Source organism: Candoia aspera, chromosome 1 (assembly GCF_035149785.1).
Source record: "Candoia aspera isolate rCanAsp1 chromosome 1, rCanAsp1.hap2, whole genome shotgun sequence".
Lineage (NCBI taxonomy): Eukaryota > Metazoa > Chordata > Lepidosauria > Squamata > Boidae > Candoia > Candoia aspera.
In genome coordinates this window covers 279,373,147-279,397,988 of record NC_086153.1, presented here as the reverse complement: position 1 = coordinate 279,397,988, position 24,842 = coordinate 279,373,147, and the positions used below count along the sequence as shown (strand labels likewise).

Below are 24,842 nucleotides of genomic sequence, written 5' to 3'. Positions count from 1 at the left end.
GAAGTCTGAAACACTGACTTGCAGCACTAGCTGTTTCCCCAAAGTACTAGAAATGCTAGGAAAGGAGGACCTCAGGTGGCTTCTTGTTGGGGTCAAAATGGAGTTCGGTTAGATTCCTGAGTGCTCAGCATGTGTCAGTCTACATTCTAGCCTCACATCCTGTATACACAGGGACACAGGGAAGTTGATCATTTCTCAAGGATTTTTTTCCGTTCCACTGCTGTATACAGTGCCTGCAGGATCAGATGTTGGTTATTCAGAACATTGTATTCACTCAGTTCTATCAGCTGATCATATTCTTCCTCACTGAATGTCATTGAGTACGTTGAGTATGGAGTGCTGTTACTGCAGATGTCAACCTTACCATATTTCATTTCTGACTCAGAGCGTTTGACACCTAAAAAAAAAGGGGGGGGAGTTGAAATGTAACTTACCCAAAGTAAAGCATACTATAAACACAACTTAGACCTTCCTTAAAAGTTCATTTGAGTGTGCAAGCGCTCCTGAAAGTGGGTCTGTTGTTTTTTTAATGGATTTTATTTAAGTCAGATTATCCTCAGTGACTACTAGTGATGTATATGCTACATTAATGTGCTATGTTAATAATCATAAATAATTATAACATCAACATACCAGGTGCTTTGTAATAGCGAAAAGTATCATTCACTTGTGGAAAGAACAATAATATTGGTGCTGCTGGATTCTCTGCATCTTCAAATAAATAGCATTCCTTCAGATGTTCGTCATCCTCCTCCAGCACAGCTTTGGGAAATGGGATGCCTTGTTCTGCATAGTACTTGCATGACTGCTTCAGGGGCTAGATCAAAAAAGAAAAAAAGTAAATATAATGTCTAGTGTGTGGGTAAGATTATCATGTCTAATAGTATTGAGTTGCATAATAGGATAGCTTGATTATTTTAAAAACAGAAAAGTAAAAGAGAGATCGTACAATATCCTGACTTTCACATGCTAGCAAAATAAGGCTTAGGATCATCCATGCAAATTAGAGCTGTACATGGAAAAAGAGATGCCAGATGTTCAAGCTGGCTTTAGAAAAGGCTGAGAAACATGAGACATTATTGCTGATGTAGACTGGATAATTGAGAAAGTCAAAGAATACCCATAAGAAGTCAGTATGTGTTTCACTGATTACAGAAATGCCTTTGATTGTGTCAATCATATCAAGCTGTGGAAAACGCTCAGAAAAATGGGAATCCCAGAGCATCTCATTGTCCTCGTGAGAAACTTATATAGAAGTCAGGAAGCCACAGTATGGACAGAGCATGATGAAACAGTCTGGCTCCAGGTTGGCAAAGGAGTGCGACAAGGCTGTATATTCTCCCCTTATTTATTCAACCTATATGTGGAATATGTATTGAGAGAAACTGGATTGGAAGAAGATGGATGTGGATGGATTGGAGGAAGAAACATCATCAACCTGTGATATGCTGATGACACTACCTTTATAGCTGAATATGCACAATATCTGCAAGCTCTAGTAATAAATGTCAAGGACCATGGTGAAAAAAATGGGACTAAAATTAAATATAAAGAAAACCAAACTAATGACAACAGGTAGAATAACCTGCCTTCAAACTGACAAGATATTGAACTGGTAGATAGCTTCTGCCTTTTAGAATCAGACATCAACAGTAAAGGAACAGCAGCCATGAAGGCCTTGGAAAAGACGTTCAAATGTTATTATGTGTCTATACTTACAATGATCAGAATCTTGCAGGCAACGGTATTCCCTGTGATACTCTATGAAAGCAAAAATTGGACTTTGAAGAAGCAAGATAGAAACAGCATTGACACTTCTGAACTTTGGTGTTGGAGAAAGCACCTGAGAATACCATGGACAGCCAAGAAAACGAACAAATGGATCATTGAACAAGTCAACCCAGAGTTCTCACTCAAGGCACAAATTACCAGGCTCAAATTATCCCACTTAGGACACATTATAAGGGGCGCAGTGGCACTGCGGGTTAAACCGCTGAGCTGCTGAGCTTGCTGATCGGAAGGTTGGCAGTTCAAATTCGCGTGATGGGGTGAGCTCCCGTTGCTAGTCCCAGCTCCTGCCAACCTAGCAGTTCGAAAACATGCTAATGTGAGTAGATTAATAGGTGCCGCTTCGGCGGGCAGGTAACGGCGTTCCGTGTAGTCATGCCGGCCACATGACCACGGAAGGGTCTATGGACAAACACCGGCTCTTTGGCTTGAAACAGAGATGAGCACCGCCCCCTAGAGTCGGACACAACTGGACTTAATGTCAAGAGAAACCTTTACCTTTACCTAGGACACATTATATAAAGATCTAGATCTCTAGGGAAGGGTTGAATGCTGGGAAAGATAGAAGGAAAGAGAAGAAGAAAATGACCAGGAACAAGGTGGATAGTGGCTACAGTGGCTATGGGTCCTCTGTTGGAAGACTTGGAAGACCTGAAAGACCAGGTTAGGGACAGATTGTCATGGAGAAAATCTGTCTTTGTGGTCACTAAGAGTTGACAATGACTAGATGGCACATAATCAATAAGCCTGCTGCTTAGTCTGGATGAAAGAGTGGGTTTGTGTGGACAACATGAATGGTCATTTTATCTTGCCTGGTGGACATGATTTCTGGGTTCAACTACATAGTATAATGATGCAAAGAATTGTAAAGATCAACATTCAAGTGAAACCAGAACTTTTCTTGCTGGGATTAACGGACAGTCAATTAGAAAAGAGCCATGGAAGATTATTTTTATTTATGATTACTGCCGCGAGAGTATTACATTGCCAAAAATGGAAAGACTCTGAAACACTCACAAAGGAGGAATGGTTGGGGGTGATGACAGAACTAGCAGAGGGCAAAATGAACTTGTTTGATTAGAAAAAGATCAAGTACTACATCTGTGACTGGGAAACCCTTATGACCTTTTTGTTGAAAAAAGAGAAACTTATGATTTATGGGTTTGAAGATTAGAAAGGGTAGCTTATGGAATATGGAAAGAAGACAATTATGATGTAACCTTAGAGAGAGAGGGTAAAATATAAATGCATTTATAACGGGTGTCAAGAAGATCAGATGCTGCTTCTTTATAATCTTTTCTTTTTTCTTTTTCTATTTTTCTTTCTTATTCACTATTCTTCCTTATTTTCTTTGTTTCTTTTCGAGTATTTGTATTGTTTTTATCTTGTTAAAATTTCTTTAATAAAAATTATATTGAAAAGAAAAAAATCAGTAAGTCAATCAAAAGAGAGAATCCATATTAAAAAAATAGGTTGAATAATAACAGTAGGAAAGCAATCTCACCAATGACTGTGATCCTGCGCTGTAATTTAAATGTAGGATAACATCCACCTTTCTTTCTGGTCTCAGCAGAGGAGCAGAACTAGTATTGATGAAGAATCCAGTATCTTCTAGAGACAAGTAGTCTTCTGTTTGGGTTAACTGATTGGGTGAAGAAGAATCCAGTACAGTGTCTAAAGATAAGAGGAAGCCCAAGTTCTTATAATGTGTGATGGTTTGAAATTGTACTTATTCAGTGCAGCTCCTCCTAATTTGTACCTAAACAAATCCCCCACCCCCCAAAAGTGCCAAGTTATACAAAATCAGTGCAACCACAAATGATTAGATTTTCAAGCAGACATATGAACTGAATTACTGGAATCTGCTGCTTGAATCTGAAGAGACATGCAGTTGTTTGAATAATAATTTGGTTTTTATACCCTGTGATTCATGAGTCTAACCATGTGTATATTTGTATGTTTGTGGAGGGGGGTACAAACTAAAACAACCCCCCCCTCCCGTAAAGTTGGAAAAATAAGTAGAGTGAACTGAAAATATATGTTGATATTGATTAAAGGCACAGTCATGCTATGGCCCATTTAATCTATAACTACTGTGGCTTAATGCATTACAACTTCACCAACACACAAATTTAGATTTCTTGGCAATAAGGCAGAAGTGGTTTGCTATTGCCTTCTTTTTGAACATTTTTTTTACCTTCCCCATTAGCCTGTTGCTTTTTGGAGATTTCCCATTTAAGTACTAACTGGGCCCTGCCCTGCTTAATTTTTATGGATCAGGCAAGGTCAGCTAATCAATCAATCAATTAATTAATTAATTTACTATCCCGCCTTTATTATTTTTATAAATAACGCAAGGTGACAAATATACCAAATACTCCTTCCTCCTCCTATTTTCCCCACAACAACAACCCTGTGAGGTGAGTTGGGTGGAGAGAGAGTGACTGGCCCAAGGTCATGAAAGCCTCAATTATCTATGGATTTGTTAGAAGGTTGGTTTGGCATTGGAATGTATGTTACCTGAATCTATTCTTGTATTAAAGTACTCATTTAAGAAACCAATGAAATTACCTTTCCATCTACAGAAGTTTTCATTCTCATGGTATCTATTGTCCAGCTGGAGACCTTTGAAGAAATTGTGGTATTGGGCAACTGATAAGCGATCTGTAAGCACATCTCTAAAAGCACTGGATAGTGGTCCAGCAGAGGTATAGAGGTATGACTTCTGCTCATGTGGTCTAGTAGTTAAATGAGGTTTTTCATCTATAGAAGAGAAGTAGCAATGAATGAAACATGTTATTTACCTAGATTTGGCTTAGATTTGTAGTCCTTTGCAAAAATAAAGTATTATGTGTAAATATTTATTTAATCACCAAAAAGAGAAATCTCTTTTAACATTATGGTAGCATCACATTTTAATAGAACATTGTTCAACTACTGACTATTTTACTTATCTAACATATAAGTTAGTTATATTTCAAAGGAGCAGAAAATTCCTTTATAGGTGCAATGTTTTATGGTTTTTGTGTTTTTCTTTTTCTGCACTGTTTACATATGATTTGAAAACATTAGTAACAAGAGATACTGTAGGAGTGGTATGAGTACAACCTACCAATATTGACAATTTGGTCTTGAGTCCACTTGTGCCAGAAATCCTCAGAACTGTGACTTGTATTCCAAAAGTATAGCAAATTCAAGGAAAATATGCTGCTCCACATGCCTACACAGAAGAATGTATATAAATATATTTTTGTCTCCTTTTCCAACTCAGTAATCATTAAGGATGTCCTGGAGGCAGTAGGAAACCATCTCAGCAACTGGTAGGATCCAAATACTTTCTCTCTTTAATTCTTAGTTTATTCTCACATTTCCTTAGTAGCTAACAGCAGCTGCCACCGTTGCTGATGATGTTTTATCTTGCTTGAGGAAGGGTTCTGGAGAACTGAAAACTCACACTGATTTTGTGACTTCGTGCCACTCATTAAGATGTCTTCTTAATGTGAATGTGAAATAATTCCTGTGAGCCCCTGCTTTATTTTAAGACACAGCTGAACAGTTGTATAATGATTATTATTAACTTTACATTCAACAATCTTTTTTTTAATTAAGAGAACAAGTGCACTATTTGAGTTGAGTGTATTTGGATGGTATTATAGGACATTCAGATTTCCAGCTATCATTTTCTTTTAATTAAATTGTCAGTTCAGTATTACTTACACTATTATCATTTATTACCTTGCATATAACAGATCCGAGTCTCTGGTAGCTTTTTCATTAGATGTCCCATAAAGAATTCACTTCCAAAATCTTCAGCCCGAACAAAAGCTCCATATTTTAGTATTCCCACCTCATAAGGTGTGAATTCCATCCATTCTGTTGAAAGAATCACAGCCACACAAATGAAACCAAGACTTCTCCAAAGTCAGACAAGTAGACATCTACACATACAGTACAACAGGACTTTTTCTGTATTTTCCCCCATTTTCTTCTTTCCTTTTTTTTGTTTGTGTTGTTTATTCTTTTTTAATTATAGCTTTTTAAATAAAAGCTTAAATGATGTGACGTGTACTAGCTTTGCTCTTAATCGCCATTACTTGTATTGGTTCAAAAGTTCAATCTAAAGAACGAAGAAAACTCAGGACCATAGGTTAGACAGGGAACTTGAAAAACATGCCCAAAGTCAGTGACAAATCACTTTTATTGTGGCCAAGAAAACAACATGGGTGTCTACATACAGTTATCAGGATAGGGACATAAGACAGATTTGACCTTAATAGCATGAATTATTTTATGCCCATAATGTCCATTTGGGAGTGTGGAGGTGACATGTCATGGCCCTGCTAGAAAGAGCAAGCTATTTATTATTTTTCCAGCTGCTATTTATTCAATTAAAAATGTAAGGACTAATAACATGTCTTATTTGGTCCTTAAACTGGGGTGCCCCAAGTACAAAAGCAGTCTCATCAGTGACAATTCACTGAGTAATCTTGCACCATTTGCTGCTTTTCAGTCTAGAGTTTTTCACAAGGTTTGCAACCTAATGTATTAAAGAAATAACTCTAGCTGAAAATTTCAGACTACTAGAATAATCTTAAGTATTATTATAAAACCCAGATCTATATCTCATTAGCAGTGTATGAGTATGTCATCATTCATTATATATTGGATTTATATATCACCAACTCCATTCAGAGTCATGGTGGCTTATAAACAAAAATTAAAGGGTCCGTGTAACAGTAAAACAATAAACAAGCAATAAAATGTTAAACTGTAACATTAAAATGCCTATGGCCACACTGTCTTTGGATCTGATATACTGTATTACATTTGCATTCAAGGACCACGAGATAGCTTTCAAAATCTGAGATTACTAATCTGTATTTTATTTTCTCTACCTGTTTCATAAAAGCATAAAGAGACTAGTATCTAGCCAACCAAAGATCCCTTGGTATTGCCACTACCTTTGAAATCCATAGTGCTGTACTTCTGCTTTACATTGATGGCAGTGTAAATAGGGAAAGGATTCTGCCCCTCATTCACTGCTTGCTGTTGATCAGAAAGCTTATGGTTGTTTTTCTGTGTTTTAAAGGGAAATATAAAATCAATTAATGATAGAAAACAAGGTATTATTTTATTTTTTGTGGAATATTATGTAATAAAAGTATATATAACCTGTTCTGAAATTAAGTATGCTGCAAATGTTGACATCCATATATCAATTAGGTTTCCAAGAGAAATGCCATAGAAATACCCTGTGTCCTGATTACCAGGAAACACACTGAGACGAGGACTTGGTCTCTAATATTTATTAGTAGTACTTAACAAGAATCCTAACAAACTGAGAAGGCGTGGGAAAACCCAGCCATATAAACCCCAAAGGTTAAGGCGGTCCCGATCTGTGTCTCTTTGAATGGCTGAACAGTTCCTCAGTGCTACGCATGCGCTTGACAGTCTGGGTGGGAGCCCCCTGCTCGCCATCCTTACTCATGACACCCTGTACTCTTAATCTTTGAGACATAGAATGGGACTTCTGGGTAGGGAATGGCGAACTAGATGTCTCTAAAGGAGTGGAGATGATGATGTCAAACTAAGTCCAATGGAGCCTCTCTGGGTAAGGAGAGGATGAGAGATCGCCCACTTGTGCTCCAGAGGGTTTCTCCTTGTGAGGAGACCTCAGGACAGTGATTGGCCCATAGGTCTGAGCACCAGTAAATGAGGGGAGCCTTTAAGGACACTAGGTTCATCCAACCCCACTTTCTATGCATTTTTGGATTTATAATTATTTTAAAGTTAAAAGAGGTCTTCCAAGTAACAAGTTTGAAAAACTACCTGGTGAGTAAATCTTCATCCCAAAATAGAGGAAAAACTAACTACCAGCTTAAAGAATTTAAAGAATATAAAATAAATGGCAAAAAGCTAAATAAGAATTTAATTCAAGAAAGTTATAAATGAATTAAAGGACCAGATGAATTTGGAATATTAGGGCTTTTGCTAAGACTTTTGAAATAACTAAGTAAACAAATTATTATCTTCATGGGAACATAAATTGTTTAATCTTTCAGGAAAGAGATGATTGGTTGAAATTTGAAAATAAAGAAACAAAGAAACCTGAGACTTTGTTATTACAAACATGGGACACGAGAGGACACTAAAGTTCCAAGCAGGAAAAGAAGGAAAAAAAAAAAGGAAACCTGTCCTTTATTCTTGAACTGATAGAAAAGCAGTGAAATTTATAAAATAACAGACAAAGGTATGACCAGGGCTGCAACTGGGGGGGGGGGGCAAGCGGGGCATGTGCCCCGGGTGCCGTGCTGGGGAGGCGCCAAAATGAGTGCTGGGGGGGCATCAAAATGAGTGCTGGGGGGGGGGTGCCAAAATGGGCTCAGAATCCATGTTTGCCCCAGGTGACAGAGACCCTAGTTGTGGGCCTGAGTATGACACTTGAGACATTTCAAAGGTTTTCTGAAGAACTGGGGGAGAAATTTATAGCTAAACTGACAGCAATAATCTCTGCATCTGCAAATGCATTTTTTGAAGAAGACTCTAAAGAAAAAAAGAAAGATATGAAAAAGAATAATGTGGAAGAACTTATAGACTGACAGGATGAAGAGGTGAAACAAACTCCAGCTGATGTAAAAACATTGGAAAATAAAGGAATTGTGGATTATAAAACAGAGATGAGAGACAGAGTGGAAATACAAATGATAACCCAAGAGATGAAAAATGACCTGGGCAAGGATTTATTATTAGATTTACAAAAGAGGGTTTCTAAAGCTTTGAAGACATCTTTGAGACAGGAGAAAGAAAGTTTGAATGGAGATTCAATCCTACAACAGCAACTTGATGAATTAAAGATCAAGACTGTTAGAAGCAAAAGAAAGGAATACAAAGTTGACTTGTTTGATCAGGGTTAGAATCAGCAATATTTCTATAAAAGTCTGGAAATGCTTTATGGACTTTTTGCCAATACTTTGCCAGAAATGACAACAATTTTTGAAATTTTGAATGGATAAGAGGGGCGTGTTATGGGAAGAAGCAAAGTATGTATGTAATCTTACCAAGACATACAGGATCTGTATGTCTTGATGGACTGCAAGGTGAACATAAGGTAGCAGGGTGATGCAAATATAACCCTGAGCTGCATCAACAGAAATATAGTGTCAAAATCAAGAGAAGTCATCAGTCCTCTATACTGTGCATTGATCAGACTGTGCCTAGAATATTGCATCCAGTTCTGGACTCCACATTTTAGAAAGAATACTGATATACTGGAGCATGTCTAGAGCAAAGGAACCAAGATGATAAAGGGCCTGGAAGGAAAAATGTACGAGGAATGGTTGGAGGCACTGGATATAGTTAGCCTGGAGAAGAGAAGACTGAGGAAAGACATGATAGCTGTTTTCAAGTATCTGAAGGGCTGGTGGATAGCAAATAGAGCAGAGTTGTTCAGAGTTGTTCCAGAAGGCAGGACAGGAAATAATTGGTTAAAATTATAATGAAGTAGATTTCACTTGAACATCAGAAAAACTTCCTAATAGTAAGAACTGTTCAATAATGGAGCAGATTGCCTGGTGGACTTTCTGTTCCTGGAGGTGTTTAAAAGGAGGCTGGATGTCTACTTTTCAGGGATGCTGTAGTATTGGATTTCTGTACTGGGCAGGGGTTGGATTAGATGATCTAGGAAGGATTGGAAGGTACCTTCCAATCCTTATAATCTATGATTCTAGGAACAGCAAACATTATCCATACCATCCAGCTGAATGTTTATCTGCTTGCAATAGAAAAACAGTGGGCAATTTTCCCTAGGACTCAGGTCACACAGAATATACCCAAGAACCACTGGTTTCAAATCATACTATGAAAAAAAAGTACTCTACCCCATCATTCAACATATATTCAATAAGGAGACCCCACAGATCTATGCAGGATGTTTTTTGTCCTTCTTGTTTCCGCTGCCGCAGCTGCCTGTTGTAATATTTCAAACGCTCCATGGAAAAACAATTCAGTTTGTTTTTAGTTACATGTCTTTTAGCCTCATTGATTTGCTCATCCAGATTCTTTCTTGACCAGTAAGCATCTTTGTACAACTTTGCCATGGTCCTAGGAAAAACAGTACAAGAATATAAACAAAATCCTGTTGGATGAAGCTGAAGTTTAATCTAGTCAAATATCCTAGAAGATTCCCTCAAGAAGCCCCATAAAAGCAGCAGCTCTCCTATTATACTAGAATTACATTCCAAAGAATTACACAGAGAGTGGAATCCATGTTAGATTCAGCCAGCATAGCCAGTGTAGTCAGGAATTAGGGGAATTGTAGTCCAATATTGCCTGCTTCATCATAATGTCTTTATTTATATACTATTTATCAATATGGAATTTCTACCTAATTCTTAAAGCTAATAGTAGACAGATAATTATATCAAAAAGGATTTTTCTTGATATACTTTCAGCCCAAATCTCCTAGGCACATTTATATCCCCAGGCTTCAAGTGGATCTGTGGTCTTAGTTCAAATAAAGTGAAAATGAAAATAGGTTCAGAAGCAGCAAGGCACAGGCTTGTTTCTCAAGTAGGTCAGTGATTTCATGTCCCACCCAACCAAGCAACTGAACAACACAGAGAATGAGCAAATTTTATTTTTCTGGCATCAAATATGCCTTAATGCATGTATCCTTACCAGGTTGTGCCAGACAATCCAGTCATGTAGGTAGCACAGTCTATGAGATTTAGCTTCTGAAGACCTCGAAGACTCCCGTAGCATGCAGTCAGTGATCTCATACTGCCCCCTGTTGTCATGATTGCAACTACTGGGACCTCAAAGAACAAACAAGCAAGTAACTCAAAGAAGAACGAGACTCAGTTTTGGAAGGGGAAAATGAAATTCAGGATGTATAGTTAGGCTTCTTCTGTCCCTTCCCTTGCTTCCCTTTACAAATGCCCCTTGTTTGCTGCTGCTGCTGCTGCCTGGAGGTGGGGTGGGAGGACATTGTGTCCATTAAATAAGACACTCCAGGGTATCATCTTGCCATTTATGAAATCTAAGATCTCATGAAGGGTCAGACTGTGTTTCTGATCTATGGTGGGATTTGGCCAAATAAACCTGCCATTAATCCATTGGGGGGGATAAGAGGGACTGGCACCCTGGCAGAAACACCCTGAGAAACTGCTAGCATGAAAGAGAAATGACTTACACACACCCACAGCTGGATTGCCTATCCTTTGTATCATTCAGCACATACCAAGCTGAGAGATAACTCTATCAGGTACTCAATTTACCAGTAGGGAAGACAAGTTTTCTCAAAGGACCTTAAAGTAGGAGGGTTCCTTAGATTTACTGGAAATATAATCATGGAGGCAGATAATTTTTTTTCTGTTTAACCTTTTTTGTGGAGGCAGTCATCTTAAATTCAAGGTCCTCTTCCTTTTGGGAAAATACAGTACTAGTCAGCAATTGCTTAATAACTAACTGTTTAAATCCAAATATCACACATATTTCTCAAGCCTTCCTTTACTGGATTATTGAACTACCAACTGCATAAGCAATCTCCCCACCCCACCCCTCTCTCTCTTGATCCCAAAGTTATGGCAGCTCCCTTCCATATTTGTCATGGTCAGAGTTATTTGCTTATATAACAAAAAGCCTCTCCTCCACAATGACCCATCTATGGTGTTCTTTGTGACATATTCATAGATACACTAATACAGTATTATATATGATTGTATTATAATTTATAGTTTATTATGTTATAATTATTTCTTGATTATATCTTTATAAATTATATAATTAGACATAATTTATATTACATTATATAGTATATACTACACTACATTAATGTAATATACTAATATTTATTTCTTTTATTTATTTATTTATCACATTTATATTCTACCACATTTTATGCTGACTCTCAGCAGCTGTGGTAAAATGTGATTCTATTGTTTGAACTGCTGGATGTGAAGATGTGTGAAACATGTGCACATGTTGTTAATTCATGACGTATATTATGTTAAGATAAGTTTGTGCATGTGTGTCCAGGGCCGCAACTAGGGTCTGTGTCACCCGGGGCAAACATGGATTCCGCGCCCATTTTGGCGCCCCCCCCAGCATGGCGCCCAGGGCACATGCCCCAGTTGTCCCCCCACTAGTTGTGGCCCTGTGTGTGTCCTCCTGAGTTTTATTTGCACGTCAGAAATGTTTGCATTATTAATATATCAAAACCAGAGGAGACAATGTGCAATAGTTGGACAAGTCAAAACTATTATGCAGGGTATGTTTGTGACCACAATACAACCAAAATGAAGCTTTTAAAATCTGGGCTACCAACCATCTAAAAAGTTTGTAGAATTATCTGGCTGATTAATACATTTAGCATAAAGATATTTGGTTATCACTAATGAATTAGAGTTAGGAATATGAACCATTCAGTGGTGCTGAAGGATGTCAGTAATTTACAGTTTAATATGTAAGCGTTGCTTCTCATTTTTGGAAAGAAGGAGCAAATTCAGCATATCCAAAGAACTAACAGATCCAAACAAAATACCCTTTCAAGCAAACAGGAATGGCCTTAAAGTCAGTCCTAGGTATTAAAAATGGATCTTTCCACATAGACTGATACTGGTCGGAATAGAAATACTAATGAAAATTTTATGTAACTATGGATTTACACTTTTGGCACCCATAATTCTTAGTAAGTCTGAGTTCTACTGGGGAGTTTGCTTAAACAATTAGTTTATCTGTTTATCTAATTACAGTCTGTTGAAAGTCCAACTCCAATGGTACTAACTTTTCAGCACTTCATTACTTTCAGCTCAAGGAGGCAGTAAGATATAGCTAGAGCAGGGTTTCTCAACCAGGGTTCTGTGGAACCCTAGGGTTCCATGAGAGGTCACTAGGGCTTCCCTAGGAGATAACAATTTATTTAAAAATTATTTCAAATTCGGGCAAGTTCACATTAAAGAGGTAAGTTTCATTCCTTATTTTTGTTTAAGAACACTGTTAATGCAGATATACAGGCCTACCCATGAAACAAATATAATAATTTTGTAACTTGTGGCCTATACTTGAGCCTGAATGTGCAGGGGTTCCCTGAGGCCTGAAAAATATTTCAAGGGTTCCTCCAGGGTGGAAAAGTTGAGAAAGGCTGAGATAGAGAATTAAGGTTGTACTCTGCATCTCTTTGTCTATCACTCTGCCTGCTGTTTGTGTAACAGAATGCTAATTTTTGGTAACTTCCATCTGACTTTCTTCTCAGTTGCACATAGAGCACATGTTCCTTTGACTGTTTCTAGTAGGATTAGCAGGCTAGATGGTAGTCTTTGTCTATCCCTATAATGTATTTTCTGTAAATAAATCTCCTTTTTGTTATAGTTATAAAACCTGCTTCATTAATCCTTGTACAGATTAGATTCCCACTCGCAGGAATCCTCACCTGCAAATACAGAACCCTGCAACCTTAATTAGTTATTTGGTTTAAAAGTCTGATAAGTAGTACAACATTATTATAGTAATTATTAGATATTGCCAAACTTGAAATGAGGACAGATTGAAAGAGGTGGAGAAGGAATTGGGGAGCTTTTGCTTCCAATTCAGTGAAGCAACTTTTAGAGTTACTTCCCAAATCTTAAATTACTGTCAATCTTAACTTTAGTTTGTTAAAAATGTTTTCTTCATAAACCACAATATGGTTTTATTTAAATAAACTGCAGGTAAGATTCACTGTGCTTTGCTTAATCAAATTAACCACAACAAATTTGAAGATGAACCTCAGTTTTGATTAATCCAACATGGCGACAAAAGCTAGACTTGACCGCCATTTCCACCATCAAGTTCGACCTGTTGTTTAGTGCAGGAATCCAAATTAATGTATTCCAGTTAAACATCCAATGAGAGGAAGTCCTCCACCTCTCTTGGTAACTGGTTCTTGCATTGAATAGGTCAAACTATTTGGTATCTTTTCCTAACACTCAACCGGAATGGAATTAAGGAATATTGTTTCTAACATCCTTACAGGTATTTGGTAAGTGCCAGCTCACAAGTGATTATTCTTATTACTGCATGAGCAGCTGAAGAAATGGAAACACACAAAACAATGAGATACTAGGTTAATCCCTATCATGACATCTATATGTGATAAACTGGAATCCTTCAGGAATATCTGACATTCTGAATCATACACACCTCATGGTCCTGCAAGTCCTTTTCTAGCCTGAGAACCTTCTTCAAGGCACCAGCGACAACGTTCTTTCTTTTGTGTAAGAAATCTTGCTCTTGTGAACAAAGGTCATATCCCAAGCGGAGGTCAAGACCAGTCTGACTGGAATATATACACAAGGAAATATGTATAGGGAAACCTGTTTCAGCTTGGAATCTTCTTCATTACTTGAAAATGCTAATGATCAAGGAAGTCTTGAGTGACACCATGCTTTTCAATAATCCTATAATGACTACTTAATAAATCTGACATGAGAGGAATCGTTTATAAAGTAATTTGTTTTTAAATGGCAAATGACAATATTTATACAATGTTTTTTCATAGCATTTATTTTGATTATGATCTGTATAAAACAGAATGTCACTACTTACATCATCTCTTTTGCTATTAAAAGTGACTTTAAAATTCATGCCATACCCTTAGGTAAAGGTAAAGGTTTCCCTTGACGTAAAGTCCAGTCATGTCCAACTCTAGGGGGCGGTGCTCATCTCCGTTTCTAAGCCTTAGAGCCGGCGTTGTCCGTAGACACTTCCGGGTCATGTGGCCAGCATGACGACACGGAACGCCGTTACCTTCCCGCCGAAGCGGTACCTATTGATCTACTCACATTTGCATGTTTTCGAACTGCTAGGTGAGCAGGAGCTGGGACTAGCAACGGGAGCTCACCCCGCCGCGCGGTTTCGAACCGCCGACCTTCCAATCGGCAGCTCAGCGGTTTAACCCGCAGCGCCACCGTGTCCGTGCCATACCCTTATACACATATTATTTCCCATTTTCAACAGAAATGAAAACTATTCAGCTGAAACATACACAAACACTGCTAATTCCTTTAGGAAAACTGTATGCCCCCAGACAAGGACAGAAATAATTAGAATAGTTAAAATTGTAGCCATTACCATCCGAGACAGGATGGATGTCTTACCAGTCTTCTGTCTTCACATGCAAAGCAAATTTCTTACTCTGAAAATCCAGAATACAAATATAAGTTACTTTGCATTATTAATGTTTTTCATTTCCAGGAATCATCTATAACTTCTGGCACACATGTAAAAAAGTATTCAGCCATAAACTGAATACTGGTTAGTCTATATTACTAGACTAACCAGTGGGATGAACATGTAATCACATGATAATGAGTACTTAAGCTTGTGATTTCAGAGCTCATTTCTGAGACCATGTGAGGTGTCAGAATATTTAATAGGTATTTTAAAGTAGTTAGTCAACACTTTTTTCAGCAGGCTATAGGCTGTCAATCAAATACAATTTGTAGTCAATCAACTGAGAACCAGTTTGGTGTAGTGGTTAAGGCACCAGACTAGAAACTGGGAGACTGTGAGTTCTAGTCCCGAGTTAGGCACTAAGCCAGCTGGGTGACCTTGGGCTATTCACTCTCTCAGCTTGAGGAAGGAGGCAATGGCAAACCACTTCCGAAAAACTGCAGGGACTTGTCCAGGCAGTTGCCAGGTGTCAACACTAACTCAAAGGTGTGCACACAGACACAAGTCAATCAACCATGTCATTTTTAATTTATGAATGAATTGCATTTATATACATCTGTATTTTACAATTGCTTTTCTCAAAATCTTGAAGAAGAATGCAATTATGTTTTTTAAGTTTAATTTTACATTTTGAAACATAGGTTGGTAATAGCAATCCCTGTTTATTATTTTTATCATATTTGGTAGTTAAATAATGCAGTTTCTAACTTGAATGTTGTTTTTTGAGATAATCAGTAAAATTTTGTTGGCTGCAAAGAACCTGGAATTCAAGTTCAAAATGCTACTGATTGTACTGTGGTGGTTCTCTTCCCCTGCCCCATACTGCATCACACATTCATCTTGCCACAGCTACTTCTGAGGCCTGTAGGATTCAACAGAAGAAGCAGAGAACTATAGAGAATTGTAGCCAGAAGAGCAAAATGTTATCCTTTCCTCTACATAAATAGAAACAAAGTCCATTCATCAAGGCAACTACATCTTTTGATTAAAATTTATGGTTCCGTACTCTGTTCATTTACTTAGAAAGTATATTAATACTTGACTCTGAATGTGCCATTTATTGAACATATCAAATATCTGTGATAAAAATGCATGCATGCTTTGTTCTGCCTGGAACCTTTATTTTGCAAAAGCAGTTTAAATAAATAAGACTATTTTTGTACACGTTTGGGATCTTTTTCATGCAGGTACACACCATCATAATTTTATGACAATTTTAAAAAATAGAAGCAGTTTAAAGCAATATTCAGCAAAATTATACTCTTACCTCGGCTAATACTATTTTCTTGCTCTGAGGAATTGAATTTACTTCCACTTTTACAGATTTTTCTTTGTTATTATAAGAACACGGCCCCTGGAAAGATAAATACATTTGTGTAACCGGAGTTGCATGAATATGCAAGTTGTTCCACTCTTCAATATAAATGTTTTCAAAACTGACACAGTAAGAACAACAAACTCAGCATTAAAGAAAAAATGACATTTGATAATAAACTCACAAAAATATAATCTAGATTCTTCTTTGGTAATTTAATATCCAATATTGGATGTTTATATTTAATATAATGAAATGTAGATTTCATGCAGAAGTCAGAACCCAAACTAAATTCCTTGTGCCCTTCATGAGATCCTTTTGCAACAAGAGACAGTCTTTTTTCTAAAAGAGAAAAGGAAAAGAGTGTTCACAAAAGCAAACGCATGCCTTTTTTTTAACGCTACTTTTTAAAAAAAACGATCAGTCTGCAATGGCAGTTCCATCCAGAATACATTACAGTAATCCAGTCAGAAGATGGCACTGAATGGATCAGTAGATGGTGATAAAACATTTACAACAACATTTTAATTTAAAGTCTAATTTAAAACAACATATTGTAGGTATGATTGTGCCACATTAAAGGAAGATTATCCTTAATTTAAGCTGATCCCCTCCCCAACAAAAGGAAAGGAAAGGAAGGGAAGGGAAAGGAAAGGAAGGTTCTGTGAAGTGCAAGTTTTCCCATCTGGCTAATCTAAGATTGCCACCTCTAGCTGAAATTAATTAATTAATTGATTGATATTTCAAATTTAGTCACCGTCCATTTTACTCAGAGAGCGACTCTGGGCAGTTTACAATAAAACAAGAATAAAATACCAGTTAAAATACAATAAAACAATAAAACTAATTATTTTAATTTTATTAATTAAAATTTTTCAGGATTTATTCTAATCCTGGAAATTTACTCCTCCCCTCAAAGTGTGTGGATGAGGCACACTTGTATAGGCACTGTATGTACATATGCATATCTATATATCTACACCTGTCAGAAACCACACTAGGAAAGGTTCAAGGCAAGAACAAAGCCACAAAATTAATTGAATGAACAATGATTAATTTCAGTCGCTTATACAATAAAATATGCCATATATAAAATCCATTTATCCCCAACTTCATATACCAACCATTCTCTCACATGAAAACACAGAAGTATGCATACATGAACACACACCCTTCCCCGCTCCCTGCAGAAACAGCAAAGAGAGAAAAGAAGTAATAAAAGTGTTAGCAGTGCTGGGCAGGGAAGGACAGGCAGAAGAGAAGAAAGCTGGCTTGAGAAACGCCAAAGGCAGTTGCTAACTGGCTAATGAGTGGCAGGAAAAAGAGAGGCCCTGTTTAGACCTCACCCAAAAAGTTAGGATTCACCAAGCAAGCAAGCCTCCCAAGCTAATTTTCAAAAGCATCTACACTTTTCAGAAGAGAGCTCTACTACTCTTGGCACCTCCTGCTCACCCATTTATTCTCAACCAGGTCTTTTATTCTTTTCAGCAGGTGTAAAACCATCACCAGTCCCAATTCACAAGTAGTGATTGAGAAGGAAAAATCCAGCTCCATATTCTTGTAGAGTAAATACAGTATAAAATGTTACTTGGTACTTAACTCATTTCAAATGATGATATTCCTTTATGAGAATATCTTTTTCATAGAGCTTGACTAGAACTGAAATAGGCTGAAGAGACCATTCTTGATGAATCATATTTGTTTATTAGATTTACAGGCCGCCCGACTCCAGAGCATCTCAGGGAGGCTTACATTTTAAAAGAGTAGATCAGTGTTTCTTAAACTTTTTTCTCTCAGGACCCCTTCTCACTTTTAAAAAATGTGGAGGACCCCAATAGAGCTTTGTTTGTATGAGTTATATTTATCAATACTGACCATATTAAAAATTAAAACTGATGCATTCACTGCTGCTACACTTCTCTTAATTGCTTGATGGGATTTTAATATTGTTTAAGGCTGGCAAATAGTTTTGATTTGAGGACCTCTTTGAAGGTCTTGAGGGACCCCTTGGGGTCCTAGGACCACACTTTAAGACACACTGGAGTAGATAAACAATAACAAACAGAAGACATGTATGTCTGTACAAGGCAAACTCCATATAGTACCAAAAACACACCCGTCAGGGGCCTGGCAACTACCCTACCCCAAGGCCTTGGAGAACTGCCAGAGTTTTACAGATTTCTGAAACACCATCCGGGTGGGAGCCACACCCTGCACGATTATGGACGCCATACCTTCTGTAAGATTACAGAAAGAGTAATCTTACTTGAGTTTTGCGCCTTTTTCTTCTCCACCTCAATTTCCAAACAGCAAACTTGCCGAGACTATAGAAATATAAGGAAATATAAGAGTTCAAAATTAAATGTAAAATTCCTACTATTGTTTTCTCATCTGAATGACAGGACAGTATAACAACCAACATTGTTTGTGGGGGGGGGGGGGAGGGAATAATACCCATTTCCTATAAAAAATGATATGGCTGAGAACAACTATCTTTTGCTGTATCCAAATATTGAAATGTAACTCTTCTATAAACGTTTTAAAAGGCAAGTGACAAATTATATAAACATATTCTCTTCTTTTAACTGAGCTATCAGTGTGTTCTCTGAGAGAACATTGCCACCTTAGCCATATTTAATAATAAAAAACAAAGGATTTGAAAGTACACATTTTTGCTAGAGCCACAGCCTGATCCTATACAAGCTTGGAATGAGACTTATTGTCAAATAAATATTCATAGGATTGCAATATTATTTATTTTGTCATCTGTTATATATCTCATAGATTGGTGGGATAGCTTAATAAATATTGAATATTATTCATATTCATATTCATAAAAATTATATAAAATGTAAATATATTAATACATGTAAAACATTCTTATTTTTTATATTGTTTGCACTGTAGAAAATAGCCATAGAAAGAGTAAAAAATAAGCAGTTTTTATTTTTACATATGTTTGTTATGAGAAAGGGATGGAATATTCATGAGGTTATCTAAACAGTGATAACTCGATAGAACAAATAGGATTGTAACTGGAAAATAGGTTGCTTTTTTTCTTTAATATTCTGTGTCTCTCTGTGTGTGTGTTTTCTTTTGGTATGGAGAGCAAATGGCACTGGAATTCCAGCCACTCTGAGTTCTAGCTTAATTGAAAAGGTCAGGTAAAAATGGAATAAACTGGTAAATAAATGTTACAAGGCTGAGACAACACGCTGGGGCAGAAGCTTTGCAAAGCCACAATCAGTTCCACAAAAAAGGTGATGTGTTTGGTTATGAAAATGACGCCTCAATTATTCTTAATGAAGGAGACAGTATCATGGACAACCATGGCTCTCTTAATTTCATCATTTGTTCTTTCATGAAACTGTGATCCCTTACAATGGTATAAATAGTCCAACTTCCTTTAAGGTCTTGGGGAGGGGGTGTCTCTGTTTTTACACAGTGTATATCCTGTGTGGTATACAGGACATATACTGTGCATAACTGTATACAATTGTTGTATGATTATGTTGTATACAAATATAATCATATTTCCAGGAAATTGGAATACTGCCATAATCCTAGGATATTATTCACTCTGACAAGCAGGATAGAAGTTTAGCTGTAAAAATCATAAGGTTTAAGTATGAGATAGTTGAAGAAATCATGATTACTTAAATGAAAGTTTCAGACATATATCAGGAAAAGGAGAAGGTATCAGATAGCTCAATAGGAAATCACATTCATTTCATTCCATTCCCTTTTCAGAAAAAGTAGCAGAGGAAAAAAAGTCGATGAAATACTTACCAGAAGAACTCCATTTGTAATGATCAGTTCAGAAGTTCTTGATCTAAAAAAATGCATTTATAATTATTTTATTTGTTATACATAATATGATACAGCAAGGCATGGTTTTTAAAGTTACTGTTAAAAATAGTCCTAAGGAAATTCCTAGAAATGTTGAGAACAACAGTGAAAACTAGTAGTAGCTCAGGATATTTAAAAGACACACTTTCTTATGAGGTTTTGTCAAAATGCAGAGCAGCTCTGCTAAATAGTGGAGTATTGCAAAGTCTCCTTATCAGTGGAACAAAATATCCCCCAATGATATCCCCCAGACGAGAAGCAGGGGCATTGTAGATTCCGTAGAGATCCTTTAGATTCTGATTTTACTCACCTATTCTGTAATTCAAATTGTAATTCCAGCTCCTCATGATCCTGAAATTAGAGGAAAATATGTGTAAAGTTTCCTACCAAAACCATTCTAAGGGTTTTGTAAGAATCCTGAGAGTTGTAGTCCCACCACAACTGGAAAGCATCTGTTTGGGGAACTGCGTATTACTTCATTTTCGAGGCAATAACCTTTCCTGTTCTATATCAAAAGGCACAAAGATGCCTATTCTTCATATCACTGTTCTGTTCAAGCATACTGATAAATCTGGATTTTAAACATAGTTTACTGAATAAACTCGTAACACTAAACCATAATGGGTGAATGGCACATCAAACAGAGCTAAGAACAGAACAGACTGAAAAAAAATATTACTCCAGATGTCTTACAAACAGCTCATACAGTACTTAATATCACCGGCATGTAAAAATGATAGGTTGGGCACTATATGGCAGGTTTGCATGATTCACATTTATATCTCACCCTACCTCCATTGCCCTGAGGATGGTGTACAAGTTGGCTTTCTACTAACTCCCATTCCACTCTCATTATTTCCATAAAAGACGGGTTTGTCTCAAGAAAGGATGACTCAAGGTCACATATCTCTGTGTAGCTCACTGGTCTATAACTTTCAGCTGATCCTTAATAAATGCTACAATTCTTTCTGGAGGAGATTTATTTTAGAGGTTATCAGATTGAGCTCCTGTACTTCAAAATTCATTTATATTTATTTTAAAATGTATGTTCCAGTTCTCCTTATAGGAACCTTACAAAATGGTTTTCAGTGATGGTAAAATGATTCTAGAATAAAACATAGTCAAAACAAAATAAAAATAAGATGGAAACAGAGTTCTGCAAGCAAATGCTTATTCTGTCCAGTTATTTACATTAATTGTGCAAATAAATAAATGTTTATTTATTTACACAATTTTGGATTCTAAAAACAATTGTTTGCAAACCCCCAAAAAATCATATTTTTTCATATGCTCAAAACTCCGTATATAGTTTTGTACCAATTTTCCCTAACATAATTTTTTCGAGGCATTTTTCCCAACATAAAACTTTCCATAATATATTTTTTCATCTGCATTTTTAAAAATTATGATTTACTTATTAAGATTTGAGATCTTCCCTATAATGTTTAGTAAAGTGTGAAAATAAAAGGATAAGTGCATTCTGGTTTGTATAGTTCAGGGTGTAAAATAATTATATCAGTGTAGTGTGGGCATATGCATGCAAAATAATTTATTACTTTTGAGTAAACACACAAAGTTGCTCTGTTAAAAATGTTAATTAGGGTTACACAGACCTCTGGGTTGGAGTTAAAACACATGAACACTTTTTCATTCAGTGGGAGTCTAGCTATATCAAAGCATATAGTGAAAAGATTGTCATCTTGATAGACATCATCATCATGGACACTCAGCTCCAACATGTTCTGGTAAAAGAAATGAATGAGTGTTAAATAGATATGTCATAAAGGGTAGAATATACATTTAGATAGGGATACCTTTGGGCAAGGAGGGGTTATTATTTATTTATTTATTTATTTATTTTCCATCCCACCTTTATTATTTTTATAAATAACTCAAGGTGGGGAACATACCTAATACTCCTTCCTCCTCCTATTTTCCTCACAACAACTACCCTGTGAGCTGAGTTGGGCTGAGAAAGAGCTCAAGATCACCCAGCCAGCTTTCATGCCTCAGGCAGGACTAGAACTCACTGTATCCTGGTTTCTAGCCCGGAGCCTTAACTACTACACCAAACTATGAGGGCTCTTTAGTTTAGCTAGAAGAGAGTATATGATGAGATGTGATGTGCATTTCATTCTTTGCTGTTATTAAAAAATAAGGATCTGGTTGAACTGATAAGAGAGCAGTTCTGTAGGACTATGGAAATAGATGGCTGGTCTAACAGCTGCTCTAAATGGCAAGTTATGGAAGTGGAGGCTACAAATACATTGACCATGAGCGTCCACAGAAGGTTGGTTTTTTTGTCAGAGAAATGAAGGCAGCATTTGGCCTCATGTTGCAAACTCTGCCCCTTGTGTATGAGTGCAGTCTTGTGCTCCATATTGAATGGGGCTTGTACTACCCTGCTATAATGCTTGTCCCCTTTTGTGTCACTGAGCATGTACCTACTACATAGAATTCATAAGCTCAAGACACAGCATTTGAAAAATAAATGAAAATTGCTTTCAAATCTATGAAGGAATAGAAAGAGGTTGGGACGAGAGTCTCAGAACATATTACCTTCTGACTGGCCATACTTTTCCTAAATATTCACCCCTCCTGCTCCGCCGTTACCATACAGCCACTGAAATAAAATTAACAATGAGTTTCTTACCTTTACTTTGGGCTGCACTATAAAATGAAAGTTTTCATTCCAGACTGGGTCTTTGCAATTGGGAACAGTCTTTGTTCGCAACTGTGCAGAAGAAGCAGTTGGCAGCCATAGCGTCAAGTAGCAGTCAGAATGGCTCACTGTTGTAAAAGACCACAGTAAAAATAATTATGTGACAGGCAACACTGCTTTGTAGCTATACATTACAAAGATGATAGAGGCAAGATTGGTGTACCAGAAGAGGGACATGCATGTACACTTTTCTGTATACATAATATCCCTTAACCTTCCCTCCCTTGATCTGGCCTATATTTCCAATCTAATGCTAGAGGGCATAGCAGAATGATATATAATGTAAGAAGATATATGAGTGCATGTAAAAGCAGAATTTCTTTAGTCAAATTTTGGTACATCCTGTTGAAGAAGCTGATGTTTATTTATTTGCTTATTTTTAGTAATTTTATTACAAATTTAAAAAAGAAATACAGAAAAAAATCCCAATGCTTGTTTATGATAGGGCTAGCAGATCTGGGTTGCAAAAGTCTGCACAGCAACTAGTGGCATAAAATAGATGTATAATACTTCCTTTGCTGCCACCTCAGGTTTGTCCAGATGTTGACAGCCCAAATGTAGCAGCCCTAATTTATAATGCCACAAAACCCACAGTTTTAAGCAACACTAATAGAAAAGAAAAAATGATATTTACTCTAGGGAAATATTTTCCAATTACAATTATTTCTTTTTTCACTGAATTAAAGTGGGAGACAGATTTCCTATCTATATACCAAAAGGCTTATTTTTTGAGTATGATAATAGCAATCTCTAGTCTTGCCTGAAGTTAGGATATTTCTTTATATTAAAGTCAAGGTGAAGGATTCAGTGACTTCCAATCCAAAGACATCCCACTGAGGGCTGATTGGAAGGAAACAAGGCCAAAACACTGAATTTTGTGGATATACATCAGGTTGACTTCTGTCAGCAGAATAGCAATTTCTTTGAAACATTTCTTGTTTGCTCTTGCACAGAGTTTAGTAATTACTGAAGCATAGGGAAGAGCTTTCAAAAATGCCTCTTAGCTCTATAAAATTAGCTACTACCTGGACAGCAGAAGCTGCATTCTTGTCCTCTGGGAGAGGCAGAAAATGACAGGTGGCCATGGATATGTTTCTCATTATCTGTGTTAGCTAAGCAGGTCAGGGGGTATGGATGGAGTGGCAAATGCAATGGATAGCAGAGTGTCAGCCAGTTTCTGGCAGTGGTAGTCCTCAGAAACAGCAGGGGTTGAATTAACCCTCTGCTATCAAAATGCCCCAAACAGAAGGGGCCCAGAATCTCCACATCCCCAGTGGTGCCAGGAACATTGTCAATAGTATCATGCATGAATTTTCAACTGGCCATGGCATTACCTTCAGCTTAGAGCCTGAAAAGGAAAGGCAGCTGTCTGGAGAACATATTCAGTTGGGTTTGGGAATCCCTGTCCAAGTTTCTTCAAAGCAGGGGCCTTAATTTGAAGTATCTGTGGCCCTTCAGCTATAGCTTCTTGTATCATCATTGACTTTGTTAGCTGGAGCTTCTGAAAGTTGTACTTCAGCAACAACTGCAGGCTGCAGGTCCTATATTTGCTTTAAACTGTAAGTTAGACTGCCACTCCTTGCAGTTTAAAGACTATTAGGAGAAAAAATGAAAGAGTCAGAGAAACATGCCTTTTGGCATGCATTTTCTGAACTCAGCTCTACCCCTTATAATCAGAATTTTGAAATGCAGGGAGCTTACGTATTAACAGCTTGTTCTGCAGGAAGAATAGGTTCAGTGGCTAAGCTTCAACACCTTAGTTTTCCTTTGTTTAAATCAGGAAACAGTGTAGAACATTTCTTGATGAATCTCCTTAAGCAACATACTCCCAATGCCAGTCTACTACTACTCTGAAGAAAAAAAATATGAGGGCTACTCACGCGTATCTGCTTTCCGGAGATTCCTTGCTCTGATCACTCTTACACTAAGCAAATAACAAGGTGATACCTCTCCCTGCAT

At 37.1% G+C, this 24,842-nt stretch overlaps 1 protein-coding gene across 1 annotated transcript; it reads right to left on the bottom strand.

Moving 5' to 3' along the window:
* Positions 1 to 24,842, bottom strand: LOC134490389 (cytosolic phospholipase A2 epsilon-like). The gene is made up of 19 exons (XM_063293403.1): positions 24,764 to 24,842; positions 22,815 to 22,951; positions 21,775 to 21,903; positions 20,472 to 20,512; positions 20,102 to 20,144; positions 18,579 to 18,636; positions 16,497 to 16,654; positions 16,265 to 16,351; positions 14,922 to 14,959; positions 13,966 to 14,101; positions 10,465 to 10,601; positions 9,666 to 9,888; positions 6,750 to 6,864; positions 5,524 to 5,661; positions 4,901 to 5,008; positions 4,360 to 4,551; positions 3,293 to 3,462; positions 634 to 817; positions 1 to 397 (listed from the first exon to the last, which is right to left on the bottom strand). The coding sequence occupies exons 1-19, from the start codon at positions 24,840 to 24,842 to the stop codon at positions 189 to 191; spliced, it is 2,382 nt and encodes a 793-aa protein (XP_063149473.1). The 3' UTR covers positions 1 to 188.